This window comes from Callospermophilus lateralis, chromosome 3, assembly GCF_048772815.1.
Source record: "Callospermophilus lateralis isolate mCalLat2 chromosome 3, mCalLat2.hap1, whole genome shotgun sequence".
Lineage (NCBI taxonomy): Eukaryota > Metazoa > Chordata > Mammalia > Rodentia > Sciuridae > Callospermophilus > Callospermophilus lateralis.
The window spans coordinates 43,000,546-43,025,837 of record NC_135307.1 but is presented as its reverse complement, the minus strand read 5'-3'; the positions used below and the strand labels follow the sequence as shown (position 1 = coordinate 43,025,837).

Genomic DNA, 25,292 nt, shown 5'->3' with positions numbered 1-25,292 from the left:
AAAAGATATTTACTTACTTTATCACTAAAAATGTTTTCAGATTTTTTTTTTCAGTACTGGGAATTGAATCCAGGGCACATTACCACCAAGATACATCCCCAGACCTTTTTATTTTTATTTTGAGATAGGATCTCACTAAGTTGCCCAGGCTGGCTTTAAACTTTTTTTTTGGTTATCAAGAATTGAAATCAGAGGCCACACTGAGCCACATCCCCAGCCCTGTATTTTTGTATTTTATTTAGAGACAAGGTCTCACTGAGTTGCTTAGTGCCTCACTTTTGCTGAGCCTAGCTTTGAACTCCTGCCTCAGCCTCCTGAGCTGCTGTATACCACTGTGTCCGATGGCTTGAACTTTTGATCTTCTTGCTTCAGCCTCCTAGGTCACTGGGAATACAGGCATGTGCCACCATGCCCAGCTTCACATATCTCTCTTTTCCGATCAGTTTATAAATGTTAAGGAGAACAAACCAACTTAGTCATTTTTTAGGCTTAAAATAGCTTGAACATTTCCAAAAGTCCTTCACATCTGTCTTCAGGAAGAAAAATTTTCCTATATATAAGGATAAGCAAGAAAACTTACCATAGCCCATGAATCCAATACTATTAATATTTTTAGGATTAGTGATACCCAATAATATCACAGCATTGAAGGGGGTGGGTGAGGCTTATTTAAATTATATTTAGTAAAAATTAGCAGTTGGGATCTGGGATTGTGGCTCAGTGGTAGAACGCTTGCTAATTATGTGTGAGGCAATGGATTCAATCCCAGCACTACATAAGAAAACTAAATAAGCAAAATGAAGATATTGTGTCCATCTACAACTAAATAAATAAATAAATAAATAAGCAATTGGGGGCGGAGTTGTGGCTCAGTGGTAGGGTGCCTGCCTAGCAAATGTGAGGCACTGGGTTTCATCCTTAGCACTACATTAAAGAAAAAAGAAAAAGCTGCTCATGACAGAGCTTGTATTGAAAAAAAAAAGTAATTACTTTATTGTCATGACTGTTTATATCCTATACCTATAAAACAATTTTATCACACTTATCTTTAAGTCTATACTGTATGAGTTAGTGGTAGGATATGAAATATAGTTGGTTGGATCTGGCCTATAAATGGTTTTGACACCTGGCTGGTTAGGAAGTTGTTTTTTGTTTTTTATTTTCTTCTTTTAGTACCGAGGATTGAACTCAGGGGCACTCAACCACTGGCCACATCCCCGGCACTATTTTTATTTAGTATTTTATTTAGAGACAGGGTCTCTCTGAGTTGCTTGGTGCCTAGCTTTTGCTGAGGCTGGCTTTGAATTCAAGATCCTCTTGCCTCAGCCTCCCAAGCCTCTGGAATTACAGGTGTGTGCCACTGTACCTAGCTGGATATGAAGTAATTTTTTTAAAAAATATTTTTTAGTTGTCAATGGATCTTTTATTTTATTTATTTATTTATATGCGGGTGCTAAGGATAGAACCCAGGGCCTCATGCTGTGCAAGTGCTCTACCACTGAGCCACAACTTCAGCCCAATATGAAGTAATTTTGTCTAAAGGGAGCTTATATTAAAATAAGTAATCATAAATGAAGAACTACTTTAAATAATAATATGAAGATATTCTTGAGATAATTAAAGAAATTTATTGGATTTATACCAGTTTCAGTCCAAGGGCCAAATCTGGCTTGACATATGTTTTATTTTATCTTATTTTATTTATTTATTTTGCTACCTGTTTTTATTCAATTTATTCTACCTGTGAGCTTAGAATAACTTTTACATTTTTTTAATGGTTGGGGGCAAATTGAAATATTTTGTGATACATGAAAATTATATGAAAGTCAAATTTTAGTGCCCACAAATACAATTTTATTTTAGTACAACATTATTTGTTTTTATATCATCTGTGACCTTTATATGCTATAGTGATAGAGTTGAGTGATTACAAGACTATATGACTCTCAAAGCCTAATATGTTTACTTTGTGATCCTTTTCAGAAAATGTTTACTAGCCCCTAGCATAGATATCATTTCACAGTATGATGGGTATAATGTAAGCAAGGTTTCATATATCTTTTTGGTGTGTGTTTCATGCCTGCCATATTGCTGGGGGTGAATTAAAGGAGAAGTAATCAATAAATGCCCATAAACTTGATAAAAGCTCTTAAAACCATTGTTGTTCCATTGGAGGAAGATTACAAGAGGTTCTTTTTCCTTTAAAAAAGATATCAGTACATCGTATCTTATTACATATTTATAATTACTATACAGAGAGATTAAAATATTTGATGAATTTTCAGTTACTTATATTTGTATGTTTCAATCCATTGTAGTCATGTTTGTTTTTGATTCTCATCTTTTGGTCAGTGGGAACCCCTTCAAGTTGAATTACATGTCCTTTTTACATGAACCTAGTATTCTTTAATAATACTTGGTTTTGACATGATAAGACATCTAAGGTTTAGTGTGTATTTCCTGTCCCAGGCTTGCCATTGGCCATTTCTTCAAGGAGGCTTGATTCTTTTTTTGAGGGAAATGAATTTTAGCTAATAGTCTGAATGTTTTATTAATTTTTCCCTTAAAGTTTTACTAGTTCTTGTATTTTCATCATTACTTTCACAACATATAATTTTCTTCATTATTTTTAATACAGTCACTACTGTGAATTAACATCAACTTAAGTAAATCACATGAAATCTACTCATGGAATGTGAACTACAACCATTTTTTAACCTTTCTTGCTAAACTTCTCAGTTTACCTGATGCCATATAAAACAACTTCAATTCACCTACAGATATCTCCATATTTTGTTTATCTGTGGGTAACTCATCAAGTGTGCATGCATATTTTCATAGATACAGTTTTATTCTTGGTGTGATAATACAGTTTTATTCTTGATGTGAAAAATGCTTGGTGTTTTAGCTTTGAATTACTATGAACTCTTTTTTCTAACTTAATTCATATGTGTCTGAAATGACAATATCTTAGCACCTTTCTAAGAAAAAGGTGCTATGCTGTCTACTATTAAGTTAGTGAGATATCTTAAGGAAGGTATAATGGCAAATATATGTGAAACTTTTCTCACCTATGGATACTTTCAATGACTGCATGCTTTTTTGTTTTTATTTTGTTTTTTGGTATGTGATTAAATTTTGCTTTCAGAATTTTCTATTTCTATAATCTCTTGTATATATCAGTGTGAACCTGCATGCATATGCTCTTATGCATACATACAAATCTCTTGCAGTCAGTTATTCTTCATTGCCTTTTTTTACTCTAATCCTGGTTTTGTTGTTGTTGTTGTTGTTGTTTTGGTTTTTTAAACTACTACCTCAAAAAAAACACAAAAACAAAAAACATAGCAGGCTGGGGATATAGCTCAGTGGTAAAGATCTACACTATGGTGTATGCACGTCCCTGGGTTCAGTCCCAAGCACCACAAAAAAAGGAAAAAAAATAGCAAAGAGTATTGTATGTTTTACTATGGGGATTAGCATAGTGCCTCTTCCTAAAAATCAAGTCAGAAGAATAACAGAAAATTTCTTTTTTAATCTTCTAAATTGCATTCTTGCAACTGCTTTTTCATTTTATTTGGCTCACCTTTCCCTTTAAAATAAGGCAGATTTTTAAAGCCAGGAATAATGATGCACACCTGTAATCCCAGTGACTCCAGAGGCTTAGGCTGGAGGATTGCAAGTTCAATGCCAGACTCAGCAACTTAGCAAGACCCTAATTAACTTAACAACACCCTGTCTCAAACTAAAAATAGAAAAGGTGTGGGGATGTAGCTGAGTGGTTAAGCTCATTGAGTTCAATTCCTGGTACCAAATAATAATAAGGCAAATTTTTTAATAATAATTGCATGTCAAACATTATATAAACATGAACAAAGCACTATCCCATGTAAATACAGATAAGCCTTGAAACTCTCCTGTATGGTAGATACTGTTATTATCTCCATTTCAAGAAGAGGAAACAGGCCCCCCGAAAAGTTAAGTTACTCATTCAAGTTTGCACAACTAATAAGTTTATAGAAATAGGATATTAACCTAGTCAGTCTCCCTCCAAACTCCAGTGCAGTTCTTAAGTATTTTATTCTACTGAAGAAGAAAGATTTACAGGTAGCAGAATGTGGAACTAAGAAGAAAGGAGGGCTTGTTTGTAGGAGAATTTGAAGATAGCCCCAGAATTTAAATAAAATAAATACATTTTAATTGACTACTGCAATACTTTGTCTTTTTTCTACTAAAGAATACTACTTGGAGGAAAAAGCTGTGGGTTTGGGTTTTATGCTGCCTGTTTTTCTTTTTTCTTTTAATTTTTTTTTTTTTTAAGAAAGAAAGGGAGAGAAGAGAGAGAATTTTTTTAATATTTATTTTTCAGTTTTTGGTGGACACAAAAACTTTTGTTTATTTTTATTTTTATGTGGTGCTGAGGATCCAACCCAGCGCCCCGTGCATGCCAGGTGAGCACGTTGCCGCTTAAGCCACATGCCCAGAACCTCTTTTTCTTTTTTCTTAATAATATTTTCATTCATTGCTTTTTCTTATTGGATTTTTGTATTCATGATACCTCAGTTTATTAAAGTTGTTGCTGTGAAATTTTTTAAGAGATAATTCTATTCAGATACTTTACATCTGGGTTTTTTGTTTTTTCTTTTGTTTTGGGGTCTGGAACAAGTTGTTATCAGAAGTTATCAGAAGTTAACATTGGAATATAGGAGTGTAGCTCAGAGTGTGCATGCCACTAAAGCCCTGGGTCCAACCTCTAGCACCCAAAATTTAAGAAGTTAATATTATTCTGAAGATCAGGGATACCAGTGTAATTTGTCACATGGCAATTGTACCTTCCAATTATGTGACACATTATAGTTTTTCTAGTTATTCTATGTACTTCAAAGTGTATTCTATCATTTGTATCTGACAAACTCTTGTAGACAAGCAGTGTAGATGAAATTAGCTTCATTTTATACATATAATGAATTGAATCTCAAAGGGAACACACAATAGTGAAAGGGCTGACACCTGAGCCCAGACTTTACCATTTGTTCCTTGTTTTTCCTGTCTGTACTCCAGCACCTTCTGATAGTAATTTATACAGTAGTAAATTTATGTGAAATCAAAAGATAAGAAAAAAGACAAAGTATTACAGCAATCAATTAAAATGTATTTATTTTATTTTAAAAGGGAAGTTTCTGTTTATTAATAGTTTTAAATAGCAGCCTCTTCTATAAGTGACAAGTTGAATAAATTGCAGGTTCTGCAGTTGTCAGTCATCACCTTGCTCGAGTTCTGCTGTTGTGGAAGTGTGTCTTTCCAGCATCTCCTAAAGATCTAGAAACAGAAAAGAGCCGAGGAGATTCATTTACTTGGCAGGTTACCCTGGAAGGACGCGCTGGTGCACTGAGTGGTAGGTTGAGTTTAGCATTTTCTACTCTTTTGGCTTTTCTTCACCCTATGTATATTGTATGTTTCATTTAATGTAAGAGGGTGGGGAGTCCTGCCTGTAACGATTTTTGTGAGTGTAATTGATTATTTCATAATGATAACTGAAGAATGAAGCAATCAAGTTTGAAGTTTTAAATTCTTAGGCTAAAGTGTATTTTGTTAGATGCAGTCTAGTTGAAAACTGTCAAAATTACTTTCTCTTAAACAGATATTTATTCCATTTTTTAGAAATATTAGATTTTTTATTTCATTAGCAGTGATAAAGCATGGTTTCTATTTAGTCTATACGCATATGAAAGTTGTACCCTTTGACAATATGTAGACATTGTTGAAAGTAATATTCTACCAGAAAATTTGAACTAAGGAAGGATAGGTTCCCTCTAAAAGATTAGGAAGCAGTCTGATGGCATCTTATTCTTAAAAAAGAAAACCCAACTTTGAATTTGATCTTAAAACTCAGTCTAACTTTAAAATACTTTCTCCTCATAGGAAGTAACTCCCAATAAAAGTTCTTTGTTTCAGATGACATCTGTAGAAATCCTAACATGATGACTTGAGTCAATATGATTCTATAGAACTAGTCTAAGCTAATTTCTTTTTTTTACTTCTGAGCTCTAGGGCTTAGTAAAACCCTAGGACAGCAATATTTTATCAATTTAGTTATTAGTCTCTTTTAGTAATTCTAGGAAGGTTGTTATTATTAGCTTCATCATCATCATCATCGAATGTGATTAGAAGTGGCAGATTCTAGGAGCTGGGGTTGTGACTCAGTGGTAGAGTGCTTGCCTAGCATGCATGAGGCACTGGGTTCCATCCCAGGCACCACATAAACAAATAAAATAAAGGTATTGTGTCCATCTATAACTAAAAAAAAATATTTTTTAAAAAAATAAGTGGCAGATTCTAGATTTCTTTTTATACTAGAATTTCAGTAATATTTTTGTTTTTGGTACATTTCTTATTCTGCTAATAAAATTGCTTATGCTGTACCATAATCAAGTGCTCTTTTCATGGTCACTTATGCTGTGCTGAGTTAAAGTCTGTTCTCTTTTTCAGCTATCAAGAGCTTTGTTTCCTACTGTGGTGATCTCCTTACTGAGGAAGTAATTCAGCGTCTTCTTCCACCACTTCCTTGTGCTGTGGATTTGCTAACTCAGTAAGGATCAGCTGTTTAGATTGATAAACTTTTGCAACAGCAATTTAGTTAACCTCTGATTATGTAATATACCTTAAGTACATTACTAAAGTAAATTTCTGTGGTTGGTGAATGATTTTTCTTTTGCAGAGGAAGGCAATCATTTAGTTGTGTGACTTTATTTTAGGCTAGGATCTTGAAAGAAAAATACATATTAAAAGGGAAGGAAAATTACTTGGGTGAATAGTATACCTTTCACACAGGCAGATTTTACAAGAAATTAAATATTAAGCCTGTTAATCTTTTCAGGTATGCATTTTATTGGTTCGTTAGTGCTGTTCTGTGTTCATAAGAACCAGATGCATGTTAAAAGTTTCAGTTTTTTGTTTGTTTATATTTTTGAGTTATACATAAACAATAAGGAAACAGAGAAAAGCCAGTATTTATCATGAGCATTTATAATTTCCAAATTAATATAATGTACAGAGATATTCTGTCCAAAAAGTATTTAATGATATATTTTCTCTATATATAAAAATACATTTAAGATATAGCTTATAAAGCATGATCAAATCAACATCTGTGATTTCAAAACAATTAATGCAGGGGCTACAAACATTCCCTAAGAAAGGGCCAAATAGTTAATATTTTGGGATTTGTTAGCTTTGATGTCTATGTTGCAATTGCTTAACTCCTATAATTGTAGTTCAGAAGTACTCATAGAAAATACACAAATTAATGAATGTGATTGTCTTCCTGTACAACTTTATTTACAAAAATAGTTGGTAGACTATATTTAGATGCCACTAAACTAGAGCATTAATAACTCCAGAGCATAATAGGCATGTCTTTAACCTAATTTTTTTAGGTCATTTATCTTTTTTATTGATTTATAAGAATTTTTTTCATATTTTCAACAGTTGTTTTGCTATTCATCAAAATATTAAAATAATTTCTACATTTTTAATTAATAGGTGTTCTTAATTTAAATGCCAGTTTATTAGTCTTTTGCTTTTTTAGATAATATTTTTTATCTTTAAAAAGTCTTCCTTACTGAAAAGTTTCTTTCTCTTTTCTTTCTTTTTTTTTTTACTACTGGGGATTTAACCCAGGGCTCTTAACCACTGAACCACATCCCTGGGCCTTTTTATTTTTATTTTTTTATTTTGAGACAGGGTCTTGCTAAGTTGCTGAGGCTGACTTTGAACTTGAAATCCTCCTGCCTCAGCCTCTTTAGTTGCTGGGATTACAGGCATACGCCACCATGCCCAGCACAAAGTTTATTTTCTTATATTTGTCTCTGGAATAGAGTTTTCTATTTGGAATGAGGTAGAGATCTATGTTGTTAGGCCATGCATGGTGGCACACCTGTAACCAGCAATTCTGGCAGCTGAAAACAGGATTGCATGTTCGAGGCCCCCTTCAGTCACTTAGCAAGACCCTGTCTCAAAATAAAAATTTTAAAGGAGGGAGGATATACTTTAATGGTAAAGCATCCCTTTGGATGTTGGATCCCCAACACCAAAAAAAGGAAAAGAGAGAGATCCATGTTAGTCATTTGGGCTGCTACAACAAAATACCTCAGGCTTGGTAATTTACAAAGAATAGAAATTATTTCTCATAGTTCTTGAGGCTAGGAATCCAAGCAAGGCGCCAGCAGGTTTGGTGTTTAATGAGAGCCTGGTTTTTGCTTCCAAGGTGGCACCTTGTTGCTGCATCCTCTGAAGGATGAATGCTGTGCTCTCATGTGGCAGAAGGATAAAAGAGCAAAAAGGAGCCAAACTCCCTCTGTTAAACTCTTTTGTAAAGGCATTCACGTACTTGTTGCATTTTAAATAAGTGTGTGTGTGTGTGTGTGTGTGTGTGTGTGCGCGCGCGCGCGCACGCACGCATGCTATGTATACTATGAATCTGTTTATTCCTGCTGTATAAAAATGTAATTGAAGACTAGGGAGCACTTGCCTTGCACATGTGAAGCACTGGGTTCGATCCTCAGCACCACATAAAAACAACAAAAAAATAAAGATATTAAAAAACATTTTAAAAATGTAATTGATGCAGCCACCTTGCTAAATTCTCCTATACTAAAAATTAATTTGTAGAATGTTCTAGAGTTCAAGGACATCTGGTTCAAGGATATCTCATAGTGAGACCTTGTCTCAAAAAAAAAAGAAAGAAAAGAAAACCTAAAGAAGTCCTTCAGTAGATGAATAGATAGGGAAAATGTGGTATATATACACAGTGGAATATTACTCACCATTAAAAGAAAACAAAATCATGGCATTTGCAGGTAAATGGATGGAGTTCGAGAATATAATGCTAAGTATAGTAAGCGAATCCCCAAAAAACAAATGCTGAATGTTTTCTCTGATATAAGTATTCTGATCCATAATGGGGATGGGGGGTGGGGTAATGGGAGAAATGGAGGAAACTTAGATAGGGCAAAGGGGAAGGAAGGGGTCCTACTATTTCAATTTCGAGTATTTTAAATTTTGTAATTCCTTTGAGTTGTTCAGCAGTATGTTCTTAAACTTCTCAGTGTGTGGAATGATTTTTAGTTTGGGTTTTAGTCTGGTAGTTAATTATTTTTAATGGAATATAATCCGTATGTCACTTGCTGTGTTTTTATTTAATTGTTGATGGACCTGTATTTTATTTATTTATTTATATGTGGTGCTGACAGTCGAACCCAGTGCCTCACACATGCTAGGCAAGTGTTCCACCAGTGAGCCACAACCACAGCCCACCTGCTGTATTTTTGAGACTTTCTTTGTGACAAATGTTTTGTTTTGTTAAGCCTTCTTTCTTTTTTTTTCTTTTTGAATACCTTTGGTTTATTTATTTATTTATTTATTTTTATGTGATGCCGAGGATTGAACTCAGGACCTCCCACATGCTAGGCAAGTGCTCTACGGCTGAGCCATAACCCCAGCCACTGTGGGTTCCAAAAAGTTCCATTTTGCTATTTCATTAATATTTGCTTAACCTATCAGTACTTTATAGTGATGTATTAAAAACCTGCATTATGCTGAATTGATCACTTTCTAATGGTATTTCTATTTTTACTTTTTTATATTTTGAAATTATTAATCAGGTATATTAGAGTTTAGAGTTGTTTTTTTCTGATGAATTAAAATTTTTGTCATTATACATTATACTTGAAACTTTTTTATTATAATCTAATCTGTATGATTATTATGTGTGGTTTGTTTTTCTCATGACTCTATGTGTTTAGGTATGTCTCAAAAATTACAGAGTTGGATTTTTTTAAAAATTAAAACTGGGCACAATGGTACACACCTATAATCCCAGTTATTTGGAATGCTCAGGCAGGAGGATTGGAAGTTTGAGGCCAGCCTGGGCAACTAAGTAAGATATTGTCTCAAAAAAAAAAACGAGGTATATAGCTCAATGGTATAGCACTTTCCAAGAATGAATGAGCCTAGGGTTTCAATCCCTAGTACCTACCACCAAAAAAAAAAAAAGAAGAAGAAGAAGAATCTGACAGTCTCTACTTTAAACTGGCAGTGTATGGTAGGTTTCTTTATCCTACTTGATATGTTTTATTGGACTCATGCATGGTAAGATTTCAGAAAACTGGTTGTTATCTCTTCAAATATTGCCTGCTCTCTGTTCTCTTAAAACTTTTCTTTAAGACTCTAATTAGATAGGTTTTTTTTTTTTTTTTCTTGAGTTGGGATTGATGGCATGCACATCTGTAGACCTACCTACTTGGGAGGCTAAAGCAGGAGGATCAGTGGAGCCCAGGAATTAAAGGTCAACCTAGACAACATAGTCAGACCCTGACTCTTAAAAAAAAAAAAAGAAAGAAAATGTTGAAATAGTTTTCATATTTTAGCTATAATCTTCTGATCTGGCTAGAGAAATACAAAAATGCTGTAGATTTATTGTAATTTCTGTTACTACAAAATTCTACCAAGTTTTATAAATGTTTTTTGCACAGTATTTACCAAGCTGAAAGATATTTTAAAAAGAAGCCTGGAACTGGATCTGGTAGTTTATTCCTATAATCCCAATGATTTGGGAGGCTGAGACAGGAGGATTGTAAGTTCAAGGCCACCCTAGGTAATTTAGCAAGATGTTGTCTCAAAATAAAAATTAAAAAATAAAAAAGAGAGATCTGGGAATGTTGCTCAGAGGAAGAGTACTTGCTCAGTAGGTGTGAGGCCCATGGTCCACTCCTCAGTACTGCAATAAATAAACAAATAAATAATTTTAACATGAAATGGGGACTGGGGTTTAGCTCAAGGGTAGAGTGCTTGCCTAGCACATCTGAGGCACTGGTTTTGATTCTTAGCATTGTATAAAAATGAATAAATTTTAAAATAAAGGTATTGTGTCCATCTACAACTAAAAAAAATTTTAAGAAAACATGAAATGGAAGCAGTGTGGTTTATTTTTAGCTATATAAAGAACACACGATCTATTACATAGGCTTTAGGAAAAGCATAAGTCAGTAGATAACTCTTTTCTTCTAAAAAGGAGAAATGGCAAACAGTAGTTTCCTAGAAAATATGAATAAGTAAACATCACCAGAATTTCTTAGAGAATATAGACACCTATGCAATGAGTTTGACATAGTCCAGGAGTACAATAAAAGCAGCTCCATTGAATTTCTGTATGCTAAAAGAGTTCAAAACAGTACTCTAGTTGATGACCTGGTACTTGCAAAGAATAGTTGTCCAACAATAAATGTTTGCTAAATAATGTGCATTGATAAAGTAATGTCTTAACACCAGTAGTAAACAGAAGATAAAGAAGAGTAAATGTAAGTAAAAGAAGAAAGTAGAAAGATAACAATTTGTGAATGAAACTTCTAGGAAAACTGGCTCAGTTTATATTTTATTAAAAGAAAATTTGTTTCATGGTTTTGTGGGTTTTGGTCATTTGTTCTTATTGGTGATCTTATTTTCAGATCAAATTTCCAACAGATGCTTGGGTTTTCTCTAGCAATTTGTGTCTCCTATTTGTATGTATGTTTGGATGATTACATTTTTACATGATAGACTTGTTTTTGACAACTGCCAGGTTGTAGATTTTGAAATTTTATAGTAAGAATTTCTGTTTCCAGACCTAATACTTGTGGCCTTAGAAATTGAAACTGGCTAGATAGTTTAAGTATGTTAGAAAAGTTAAAGTGATTTCCACACATGATACTGTAGCCCCTCTTATAATCAAGCTTTATTAAAAAACTATAAAGCATCACTAATTTTCATTAATATATATAGCTAATTTATGTTTATATCTCAGCCTGTTCAATACTTGTGCATTGACCTCTAACCTACACACCTAAGAGAATACTTTTTTTTTTAATTTTAAGGCTTTCTTCAATACTAAAAACATATGGAAATCCTTTGAAAACACCATCAGTAGTTTATAGACAAAGGCTTTATGAACTGTTAATTTTGTTACCTCCTGAAACCTATGAAGGTATGTGCCTTATACCAAAATTTTTTATTGTTTGTGCCTCGAAATTAATAATTGCTAATTAAATAGTTGAATAAATGAACTAAATGTCAACTGTTTAGTACCTTGTTTCTAGAAATTTTAGACAGTCTAATCTTAATCCATGTGTTCACCATTTTATAGTAAATAAAATATATTATTTAGAAAACCTATTTATTTTTTCATTTATTATTTTTGTTGGTACATTAAAATTATACATAATAGTAGAATTATGCAGAATATGCAGTATTCATATGACTTAATTCTATCACTGTCATTCCCCAGTACCTCCTTTTTCCCCTCCTCTTCTCCCCCCCCCCATCCACTTGCTTTAATCTCCTTTCTGTTGTTATTTTGCACAGTATTATTACCTACTTGGGAGGCTAAAGCAGGAGGATCAGTGGAGTCCAGGAATTAATTCGTGCATTGTGTGTATATGATTTATTGTGATTTATTTGTATATGACAGAGCATTATTTGACAGACTTCCAAAAACTTCCCTATTCTTTTCCCTACTCCCTCCTAGTCCTCTTTCTGTACTAAGGGGACAAAATTAAAATGTTGTTTTGCCTAATGCTGTCCTGCCTTTTTATTTATGAGTAACCTACTAGAGAACTAATAAACAATCACAGTTTAGTGGTAGGTTGATCTTATTCTCTGCTACCTCTGATTATAAAAGTGACCTGTTACATATCTAACAAAAGCTGAGAGATAATTTCTGTGTTCCACAGCTTAGATACCTGTTAGATTGTGGCAAAAGCAATTCCCCTTGGATTTTTACTATAGTACTTTGAAATTTATTTTCAAGCTACATTTGAAAAATATAGACCTTTTTCCCCTCAAGTCTTCTTTTAAACATTTAGGAATACAAGAACATCAGCTCAAAATCTACAATGTATCTTCTGTTGAATGATAGTGTAGATCTATCCTTAAAGAACTAAAATTAGGGAAATGAAAAAGAAGTTTTGTACTTTTTTTTTTACTTATATTTTCTTAATTGGAGTTTGGGAATAGAATCAGGAATCCTAAAGAAATAATAAGCATACACTATATATTATTTTTAAATCAGGTCCAGAGTGTTCATTAACAGATATAGTTAAGAATTAACTGTGAGCCGGGCATAGTGGCACATGCCCATAATCCCAGCAGATCAAGAGACTGAGACAGGAGAATTGCAAGTTCTAGTCCAGCCTTAATAACTTAGAAAGACCCTGTCTCAAAAAATTTTTTTGAAAAGCGGGGGGTGATAGGGTTTGGGTAGGTGGCTCAGTGGTTAAACACCCTGGGTTCAATCTCTAATACTGGGGGAAAAAAGACTATGAATTTAAGAACTAATGAGTATACATTTATATATATTTTAAATCAGGTCCAGAGTATTCATTAACAGGAAAAGTCAAGACTTATTATGAAAAGAAAATCTAAATCTACCTTCTTTGTCTTTTTAATTGTATATACTTTTCATGTTTATCTATATGAATTAAAAATATAAAAATAATAATATGTACATTTATATTTTTATATTTCAATTAAAAATAACTTGCCATTTTTCCATCTTTATAATTATAACAATAAAAGTAGTAAGGGTCCCTCTATCCCTTAGGAATATTAAATTTAAGAAAAAAATTTTCACTTTTTTTTTGTGTGTGTGTGGTACAAAGGATCAAATTCAGGGCCTCACTCATGCTATGCTAGGCAAATGCTTAATGATTTACATTCCCAGTCCTGTTTTCTATTTTTAATATATTTGTATAATATGTATGAAGTACAATAGTAATGTAGAATCACACCAGTTATGTAATCACATATACACATAGGGTAATGATGTCCGATTCATTCTACTATCCTTCCTTCCCCACACCCTTTCTAAATTCATGATATGATGGGGCTTATGTTCTAACTGCACCATTAAAATATTCATTGTCATTTTAAATAATATACCTTACATAGTATAGTAACAACCTATAGCAACTTCTAAATCTGTAACACAGAGGAAATAGTAGTCTTTAAATGAATTTACCTAATTAATTTGAAAAATAAGACTGAGTAACAAAACAGGTTTAAAGTTCTGATCTTAAACTCTGATCATATCAGTTACTCTAATGACTAAAAGTCATCTGACAAGACGTGAAAATTGCTTTTGTTTTATGAAAAGTATTTTAAGAAATTGAAGTAATTTCCTCATGGTTATACAGCAAATACTTTTCAGAATGACAGTTTTCTGTAGGTTGTGGAATGAAAATTGAGTTCTTAGTTTTAACTCTCTATTCCTCTTTCCTCATCTATAAAATAGCAGTACTGATCTGACTACATGAGGTTTATTATGAGGATGATGTACAAAGGTTTTAAAAGGTTTCCTGACACGTTAATTTACCATTTTGCCTTGTCATCCAAGATATGAAACACTTAAATTAAGCAGTAGATATACCACTTATAGTAACTGAAATAATTAATTTCATTAAATTAATTGAAAACTTGGGTCTTGAGTCTTTAATAAAAATTTGTTGTTACTAGCATTACTAATACTGGTGGTGTAGAAAAAAAATGCCAGGTGTGGTGTCACATGCCTGTAGTTCCTTCTACTCTGGAAGCTGAGTCAGGAGAATGAATTGAGCCTAGGAATTTAAGGTCAGCCTGAGCAATATATAATAAGACCCCTTCTCTGAAAAAAAATTAGAATAGCTACACACTTCCTGATTTATCCTGTCACCTGAAGTAGGTAGAAATCAACTCTATCCCTCATTTCATCCTTATGCTATTGCTCAAACAATTGGAAAAGTAAATATTTTTCTAAGGCAGTTTTTACTCATTCCTGCAATACTTAAGTTACAAACTGGCAAAAAAAAAAAAAAAAAAAAAAGTTCTATGTAGATAAAATTTTCTATGATAATCCGTCAGAAATTAGGGCAAAACATCTTCAAGATGATAATTTGGGCAAGTATGATAAATAAACCAGTTTTTCAAAATGTAAATATAGAGAGACAAGCATAGTGTCTTAGAAAAGATCACGAAATACTTCCTTATGAAAAATTAACTGCACCAGGGGGCTTTAATCATCAAAATCCAGAGTGTAGAAAGTTCTACACTTTGTTGCTTCAAATGAATCACAGTGAGGAGGAAAAAAAAAAAACAGGTAGAATGAGAATATTGAATTGATAAATATTTAAATATCAACTAGCTGCAATGTGTAGACCTTATTTACATCTGCATTTAAACATAGAATCAAACAAAAACAGGCACTTATGATAAGACAGTTGGAAATTGGAACACTTACTAGATATTTGATTTCTAGTGTTTTTTTTTTAAACATGAGATTTTGATAGTTTCAAATAAAATGTCCTTTAATGGTAAAACATTCATGGATAAAGTGATATGCTATCTAAGATTGATTCTAAATAATATGAAGGCCGGGTGCAGTGGTGCACACCTATAATACCAGCAGCTTAGGCTGAGGCAGTAGGATCAGAAGTTCATAGCCAGCCTCAGCCATTTAGTGAGGCCCTACATAACTTAGTAAGACCCTGTCTCAAAGCAAAAATTAAAAAGGTCTGGGGATGTGGCTTATCCCCAGTACCAATCAATAAATAAAATGAAGGATGGTGTTCTAGTGAGGAGGGATATAAGTGAACCAGGATCATTCCACCTGTGTGGAGGATAGGGGTCATGATATTATTGTCTCCTTTTAATAGGTTTGAAATTTTCCATAATAAAAACATATCTAAATATAAATGTTTTCAGGCGATGCTTCTTTTTTCTATTAAAAAGTTCATATAACAAAAAATTTAATATGAAAGTGTACATGACCTGATTTTTATGTCATAGTTAAACAGGCCCTTTGAAGAAGGGACACGGATTTCTCTGCTGAACAGCTATTATTTATACTCATTCCAAAGCTTATAACATGATGATACTATTTACTCATATTACCACCATTCCAATATTGTTCTGTTGCCCACTAGTTGCCATCTCCATACATTCATCTATCACAAGTTTCATAAAGGGGTCAAATCCCACAATATTCCTTAGACTTGTCTGCCACCATTTAATTTCAATGATAACTTCTTGTCCATAAGTTTTTTCAGCTCGGGAGCTTTGTTCATGTTGTCTATTTGGTAGGCTTAGAGATGCTTTCAAGCCATGCTTCTTAAAATCCAACATAATTCTCCAAAAAAAATTTAAGAGGATACTTGCTATGTTGCTCAGCCTGGCCTCAAATTCCTAGGCTCAAATGATCCTTCCTCATCCTCACCAGTAGTTGGGACTAATAGGCACACACCACCATGCTAACTAAATCTATTTTGTTTAAACAGGAAAAGGAAAAACAAACAGAATTTATTGCATGCCTAAGGAATGAGAGTATTAGGTGCCTAAATTTATTTTTGTGCTTTGTTGGGGGTTTTTTTTTTTGTTTTGTTTTGTTTTGGTTTGGTTTGGTTTGGTTATTGGTACCGGAGATTGAAGTAGGGGCATTCAATCACTGAACCACATCCCCAGCCCTTTTTTGTATTTTATTTAGAGACAGGGTCTCACTGAGTTGCTTAGGTCCTTGCTAAATTACTGAGGCTGGCTCTGAACTCCCAATCCTTTTGTCTCAGTCTCCCAAGCCTCTGGGATTACAGATGTGTGCCACCACACCAGGCTTATGCTTTTTTTTTTTTTTTTTAATTGATCGTAGTATTCACTCAGTATTATGAGGCATATATCTTAAACTCTCTTTTCACTATTCGTTCTTAAAACCTTGTGAGCAGCCACACATTGATTTGTAGGGCATTTTTCAAGGACAGGATACAATATTTGGCTACAATATAATGAAATTGGCCATTGTGTGAATTAAAGCTCAATCTGGGCTTGTTTTATCCTGTAGTCTAACCAGTTAATTGCTTATTCTTATTGCTAATTGCTTTTTCCCTGTGATTCAATAGGACACCTCTGTGCTATCCTCAAAGAACTGGCTGCTGACCTTACTGCCTCTGATATTCAGGTGGCTGCATCTACATTTTTACTTCCACCTCTTTGTCATCAGGATGATCTTTTGATATTAAGTCCTTTGCTACAAGAGACTGACCATAGATTTATTGAAGAACAGGTATGACCGTTTTTTTAATAACGCTTGAATAGATTCAACTGATGAACAGTGATATTTTTTAAAATCCTCTTTTTTTTTTTTTAATCCTCATTTTAGCTCCTGCTTGGTAATGGGGGTGCCTGTGGAAGTCTTGAATATGACCCTTATTCTATTTATGAGAAGGATGTAGAGGGAGATTCTGTGCCTAAGCCCCTGCCTGCTACACTATCAGTTATTAGCTCTGCAGCAAAGCTCTTTGGGGTTGTCTGTGCTCATGTGGGAGAAGCTCAAAGGTAAATCTCTTCATTTATCCTAACATAATATATAACTGGTTCAGTGAATGTGTAGTAGAGAACTAACTAGTGGGTAAGAAGAATGTTGTCAAAAGATCTTATTAACATAGAAGTTTTCTCATAAGTGACAAATGAAGGTGAGATAAAGGTTCTTCATTTGATTAATACTAAATAAGGAATTATTAAATACCCCAAACCACTAGGTATTATTGTGGATACAGTTCTTTACCCACAGTTAGCTTATAATGTAGCTGAAAATACAAATGGAAAGGTCATTAGTGACAAAAGAATAATGATTTATAAGCAATTGCTACCTTTTTTTTTTTTTTTTTTTTTTTTTTTGCTTAGACTAAGGTCTTATAGGCTTTCATACTTTGGAAATTTTACAGAACTATTTTATAGGTTCAGGGATTAGTCTTCATTTAGGTTGGTTTCAAAATGTTGGTTTAGTACTGGGGATTGAATCCAAGGGTGCTTGGTCACTGATCTATATCCCTAGTACTTTTTATGTTTTTTTTTTTTTTCTTGTGACATCACTGAAATTTATTTGTTTTAATTAGTTACACATGACAGTACAGTGATCTTGTCATATCATACATTTGAATCATATGGGATATAATTTCTGATTTTTCTGAGTGTACAAGTTACACATCACATTGGTCAGGCAGTCACATATATACCCACAGCAATAGTAATGTCTATTTTATTCTGCTGTCCTTCCATTCCTTTTGAATCAGGGTCTCACTAAGTTGCATGGGGCCTCACTAGGTTACTGATAGCTTTGAACTTGCTGCCTCAGCCTCCCAGATTGTTGTGATTACAGGCGTGCACTACCGCATCCAGTTAGATTTTGTTTTAATAAAAATGTTGAGACATGATAAAAGCAAAACCTATCTTCCTATTTGGATTCTAACTAAACAAAAATAGTAGACAGTACTTTGGAGAGTGTTTAAAGGAAATAGTCTGGCCCGATCAAAAAATAGGTCATAGCTATTATCAATATCCACCAGTGGGTGTCATTAGAGAGCCTTAGGAGAGAAATACATGGCTAGGAAAGTTAAGTTTCTAATTTCCTGTTATCCCAGATGTATTTGTTTATGGCAGCTGTTTTTTTGATTTGTTTTGTTTTGTTTTTTTACTTTGGAAGTAATTTTTTATGAGAAATTATATTTTAAGCTAGTTGGTTCTTTTCTGACTATAGAATTCTAAAAATAAGAAAATTTAATATTGTGTTACTAATAGTAAAAAGAATATAAATATACTAATGTTAATACTAATATTACTAACATTGAATAAGAAAATTTAATATTGCATTGCCAATATTAAAGCACTAAAAAAGCTAAAGCCCTAAAATATTGAAAGGTTGAGAAGTTAATATTTTGTACAGAAAGTGTTATTGATCTTGTTCACGTGTTGTTTGTGGAATTTTTTTGTTTGTTTGTTTTGTGTGTGTGTGTGTGTGTAGCATAAAAGAGTAGGATTTATTCAAATGAGAAGAAAAGAGAGAGTTCCTACAGGGTGAGAGAGGACCCAATAGGGGTTGCCTGTGGTTTTTGTTTATTTGTTTTGCGGTACTGGAGTTTAGACCCAGGGATGTTTTACCACTGAGCTACATGCCCAGCCCTTTTTTATTTTTGATTTTGAGACAGGGTATTACCAAGTTGCCAAGACTAGCATTGAACTTGTGATACTCCTGATTTAGCCTTTCTGGTGGCTGGGATTATAGGCATGTGCCATCATGCCCAGCTGTTTACGGTTATTTTTAAATATGTTTTGCATCTGATTGCAAGAAAAATGAATAATTCACGTGAGAATTTTTCATCCTTGGTTTGTTTTGCGGTCCACTGTAATCATCTAAACAACTTTTTAAAATACTAAAGATTCTAGCTGGGCTTGTAGTCCTAGCTACTCAGGAGGCTAAGATAGGAGGATTGTAAATTCAAGGCTCAGCCTTGACAACTTAGTGAAACTCTGTCTCAAAATAAAAAAAAATAAATAAAAAGGAATGGGGATGTAGCCTAGTGGTTGAGTGCACCTGGGTTTAATCTTCAGTCCTGTAAAAACAAAAAACTAAGGATTATGATTTATTAGTATGATGTACATTCTATGGTAGGCACTGAAATTTTTAGAAACTTCTTAGATGATTCTCTTAGGCAGCCTAGAATAAGAACCACTGCTGTAAATGCATTGCTTCCAGAAATGCTATTACTCTTGAGTGAAGAGAGAGGAAAAGTTTAGCAGTTCTCAGTACTTAAAAAAAAATGCCATTATATACCCTCTCTGGAAGTAAAAAGTAAATCAGCATTTTCAGGTGTATATTTTTGCCCTTTATCTAAGTGCCCTTTAACTAAATGTTTGTATTCCACCTGGACTTAAAACTTTTTTATCTAATCATTTTCTTACAAACTGATAATTGTATATTATCATTTGATACTACTTAGGAATACCAGTTGGTATTACTAAGAACAAATCCTCTCCATCTTCCTGACAATTCAGAGTATTTTGTTGAGGTCTCTAAAGGAATTAGTGTCATTATTTATCCTGAACTCTTGTTAATAGCATATTAAAAGACTGTCAGGATTAGGGGGCAAAAGATGGAGAAAAAGTTTTGGGTCTCCAGCAACTCTGTTTTATAGTTTGACCCATGAGTGTGAGCAGGAAAATAATGCAAGTCAAATTTATATGGTATGAAAAATTCTCCAGCTCTAACATTATATATTTTTCCTACTTTCAACATGATACATTTCCATTTTAACAGAGATACAGGATATGATCTAATAATATGATCTAATATGATCTTTAAGTTTATAAACTTATGCACTTGACTGTATGGTTGTCCCCTTGATGTCACATTTACCCTCTACAATCTTCCTGAAGTGTTATTTGGGTGTAAATATATCCTTTAAACAAAATGCCTTAAATATGTTCTTGAACAATGGGCAGAAAATTGTTCCACTATATTAGTTAATAAAATGGGGAAATCCCTGATAATATTGTTTAGGAGATATTTAGAAAAGAAACAGGTCATCAGTAAAGTGATCCCAGATTTCAGCTTTTTTTCTTTCTTTTTTTTTCTTTTTTCTTTTTTTTTTTTTTTTTTTTTTGCTGTCCTAGGGTATTGAACCCAGGACCTCACACATGCTAGATAAGTGGCAAACATGCTACTACTGAGCTACATCCTCAGCCTCATCATCTCAGTTTTCTTTTTTTTCTTTTTTTGAAATCAATGAGAATTTTATTTATTTATTTTTTATTGGTTGTTCAAAACATTACAAAGCTCATGACATATCATCTTTCATACATTTAATTTAAGTGGGTTATAGACTCCCATTTTTACCCCAAATACAAATTGCAGAATCACATCGGTTACACATTCACATTTTTACATAATTCCATATTAGTGACTGTTGTATTCTGCTACCTTTCCTATCCCCTACTATCCCCCCTCCCCTCCCCATCGTCTCAGTTTTCTAAAAATTATTTTCATATGCCAAGGGGGGAAATGATAAGAACAAAGGTGACAAAATATTAATGGTGGCTCTTTCTAGATGGTAGGATCATGGGTGAATATTAGAGTGGTATGGTTTTCCCAATTCTTAGTGATCTTCTATTTTTATTGTATGATATGAATTGATATGTATAGTACTTTTTCCAGTGCACATAATATATAGCCTAGTACCTTCCTTTTTTCTTTGACTTTTGCAGTTGGACTTTTTAAAGGCACAATGCCCATATCTATGTTGCTTAAGCCTGTGGCCTCAACATAATGATAAAGATCTAGCTAAGAACTGGGGAATTTTATTAGAAATACACTAGGGTCAGATAAAAGCATACCCATATGCCATCTTCAGCCAGTCACACCCTGTTTTTACCTGTTCAACACAGTTAACCTTTATGTTTATTAGACAAGTAGATTTGACTGCCTACTACCTGCCAAACACAAGATGTTAAAAAAATGAAGATAAATTATAAAGCATTATTCCTGCTATCAAGATAATTCATAAACCTCAAAATAATATTCAGTGTTATTTCAGCTTTCCTTAATTTAATTGGAGAGTTGAGGGGAAAGAAAATATTGAGATTAGAGACAATGTCTATAAGAAGAAGTTGATAGAAAAATGGGGTGACTTGTTTCATGGCTATATATCTTTAATCTCAAGAAATTCAAACCTCTGGGGGCCTGGGTTATGACTCAGTGGTAGAACTCTCACCTAGCAGGTGGGAATCACTGGGTTCGATCCTCAGCACCACATAGAAATAAGTAAATAAAGGTATTGTGTCCAACTAAAATTAATAAAAAGAAAGAAAGAAAGAAAACCTCTGTGCTACAAAGACATGAAAAATGATTCACAAAAGACATACAAATAGTTAGTAGACATGCAACCCCAGATCAAAAATAGTATGTATATTTATTATAAATTTTGATAATTGGAAAACTACTCTCATCAGAGAGAGAATGGTTAAATAAATTGTGGAGCATGTGTTTAATGAATTTCAGGTTCACAACAGTTGCCAAAGAATAAAATTAATTTAAAAATACTGAAGAGGTAATATTAAATGAGAAAAACAAGAGTTAAAATTGTGTTATATTTGGTTTGATCCCAAATACATTTTTGAATTATGGGTGGGGGTTCAAAGAATGTGCCTCTTCTACTTAACTATCAATGACATATGTTGGTGCTAAGTTTAAGACAAAGCAATGTATTTGACTTTAATAAGTCTTAGTATTAAGAACCAAGGAGGGCTGGGGATGTGGTTCAAGTGATAACGCGCTGGCCTGGCATATGCGGGGCTCTGGGTTCGATCCTCAGCACCATATAAAAATAAAATAAAGATGTTGTGTCCACCAAAAAACTGAAAAATAAATATTTTTTTAAAAAGAACCAAGAGGCTAAGGCTATGGCTCAGTGGTAGAGTGCTTGCAAAGCATGGTGTGAGACACTGGGTTCGATTTTCAGTACCACATATAAATAAATGAATAAAATAAAGGTCTATACATCTAAAAACTGTATATTTAAAAAAAAAAAAAAAGAAGAACCAAGGAATCGACTTACAGTGACACTTACTAGATAAATGTTCATTAAAAGAAGACTCAGGAGATCCTTGTAATCTGATTCTGTGTTGAATTTGTTGCAACTTGATATGAATTTGATAATTTGGGGGTAATTTTTTTTCACCTATTTCTAAAAGGTGGAATTGTCTGTTCTAAGCATTTAGTCAAAAGCTATGAGGGCTGGGCTTGGCGGCACATACCTGTAATCCCAGACACTTGGAAGTTGAGGCAATAGGATCACAGATTTGAGGTCAACTTGTTGAGAACCTGTCTCAAAATTTAAAAAGGGCCGGGGATGTGGTTCAGTGGTTAAGCACTCTTGGGTTCAATCCCCGATACCAAAATTATCTACTTGCTTTTAAATTTTGTTGCTTCTGATTTTAGGCTTCTTATATTGGAACAGCTTTTGAACAGTATGAAGCACACAAAAGGAGCTCGTCAACAAGTAGTTCAGTTACATGTTGTTTCTTCCATTTCTAATTTTTTAAAGGTAATTCTACTTTTTAAAATTCAAATATTTGCTTAATTCTTTAAAAAAAATGTATGGCTAATTATGGAGAATAATATTTTTAAAGAGCTTTATTTTCTTCATTTGTCCTAATCTCCTGATGGTAGTGTTTCAAGATTTGAAATTATTCTACTTTTTCTTCGTATAATACCAGCCTAGGGATTGATGATCTGTGGCCTATGGGCCAAATCCAGTTCACTGTTGCATTTGTGACTTATTGTTTCTAAGTAAAATATTACAGGATTCATTCAGGTGGTTCGTTTTAGACATCTATTAATGTTCTTTGGAACACATTTATGCCATAGTGATAATTGATTGCTATTTTGTTTGCCTGGTGGTAAAATTTTAAAGTACTTTGTGAGAAAAAGATCAAATTTTGTTTGTGTGATCAGTGTTCATTTTTGTGTTCTGATTTTTTAAAGTATTAACATATATGAACCTACATGTTAACAAGAATATACATTCTCAGCTAGACAAGAGAATTTGCTATAGTTCTAAATTTGAATTTTTCTTTATGTATTTTAGTATGTGGCTGGCTCAAAGGGAAGTTTAGGTCCAGATGAAATGAGAAGACTTGCCCTAACATTAGTGATGGGAGCCCTAGAAAGTCCCAACCCCCTTTTGAGATGTGCAGCTGCAGAGGCATGGGCTAGATTAGCCCAAGTAGTTGATGATGGAGCTTTTACTGCTGGATTAGCTCAAGTTAGCTTTGACAAGTAAGTTAATTTTTTATTTAATACCAGGGGCTATGTGATAAAATTGGTAATAGCTTGCTGATTTGTTGGAACTAGTAAGAAATTTGATTCATAGATTTAACTAAGAAAAGAAAACTGACAAATGTGGGTGCCAAGAGCATGAAAAAAGAACCTATGGAATGGGAGAATATCTTTGCCACCTGCACCTCAAATAGAGCATTACTCTCCAGGATGTATAAAGAACTCAAAAAACTTAACACCAAAATAAATAACTCAATCAATAAATGAGCAAAGGAATTGAACAGGCATTGCCCAGAAGAAGAAATACAAATGGTCAACAAATGCATGAACAAATGTTCAACAGGGGCTGGGGTTGTGGCCCAATGGTAGAGCACTGGCCTAGCATGCATGGGGCACTAGGTTAGATTCTCAGCACCAAATATAAATGAATGAATAAAATAAAGATCCATCAACATCTAAAAATCTATTTTTAAGAAAATGTTCAACATCTCTAGCAATTAGAGAAATACAAATTAAAACTACACTGAAATTACATCTCACTCCAGTCAGAGTGACAGTTATCAAGAACACAAGTAATAATGAACATTGGTGTGAATGTAGGGGGAAAGTTTCACTCATATATTGCTGGTGGAACTGCAAATTGGTGCAACCACTCTGGAAAACAGTACAGATATTCCTGAGAAAACATGGAATGGAACCACCATTTGACCCAGTTATCCGACTCCTCAGTATATACTCAAAGGACTTAAAATTAGCATACTACAGTGATGCAGCCACATCAATGTTTCTAGCAGCTTAATTCACAATAACTAAGCTATGGACCAACCAAGATGCCCTTCAAATGAATGGAAAAAGAAAATGTGGTATATATACACACTGGAATATTAGTCACCCATAAAAAAGAATGACTTTTGCCAGTAAATGGGTAGATCCAGTATAAGTAAAATAAGCCAATCCCAAAAAACCAAAGTCAAATGTTCTCTCTGATATGTGAATGCTAACACACAAAAAGTTGGGCAGAGGTGGAATAGAAAAAGATGATAATAAAGGAGAATGAAGGGAAGGAAGGAAGGATAAAATAGGAAACATAGTAGAATCAATCAGACATAACTTTCCTATGTTCATATATGAATACACCACCGGTGAAACCCCACATCTTTTATAACCGCAAGAATGGGATCCTAATTAGAATAAGTTATACTCCATGTATATATATCAAAATATACTCTCTCTATATACTCTTGTCATGTATGTATAAAAGAAACAAAATTTTTTAAAAATAAATAACTCTCATGGCCTGCTGATCTTTTTTTTTAAATATTTATTTTTTAGCTTTAGGTGGACACAATATTTTTATTTTATTTTTATGTGGTGCTGAGGATCAAACCCAGTGCCTCACACATGCCAGGTGAACGCACTACCATTTGAGCCATATCCCCAGCCCTTGGCCTGCTGATCTTGAAACACAAAAATATTACTATTTCAGCTTTAGTCTTAAGTAGTAGGAGAAAGATCACTATCTAGAATATGAAGTGAACATCAAGGGAAGAAACTCTAGGACAGTTAGATACTAAATGGAGTTTTATTATGTAAAATATAGATGATAGGTAGTAGCACCAATCTACAG

General features: G+C 33.5%; 1 protein-coding gene and 1 pseudogene across 12 annotated transcripts in view; one reads left to right on the top strand and one right to left on the bottom strand.

Moving 5' to 3' along the window:
• Heatr5a (HEAT repeat containing 5A) overlaps positions 1-25,292 on the top strand; it is a 132,147-nt gene that overhangs the window by 56,721 nt on the left and 50,134 nt on the right. For all 12 annotated transcript variants that reach the window (XM_076850162.2, XM_076850156.2, XM_076850154.2 and 9 more), the window contains exons 12-18: positions 5,243-5,395; positions 6,490-6,589; positions 11,910-12,019; positions 16,953-17,116; positions 17,213-17,388; positions 22,826-22,931; positions 23,475-23,665. In XM_076850162.2, coding sequence (XP_076706277.2) covers positions 5,243-5,395; positions 6,490-6,589; positions 11,910-12,019; positions 16,953-17,116; positions 17,213-17,388; positions 22,826-22,931; positions 23,475-23,665 — 1,000 coding nt within the window. The remainder of the gene's footprint in view (positions 1-5,242; positions 5,396-6,489; positions 6,590-11,909; positions 12,020-16,952; positions 17,117-17,212; positions 17,389-22,825; positions 22,932-23,474; positions 23,666-25,292) is intronic.
• LOC143395187 (small nuclear ribonucleoprotein G pseudogene) lies at positions 15,913-16,130 on the bottom strand (annotated as a pseudogene).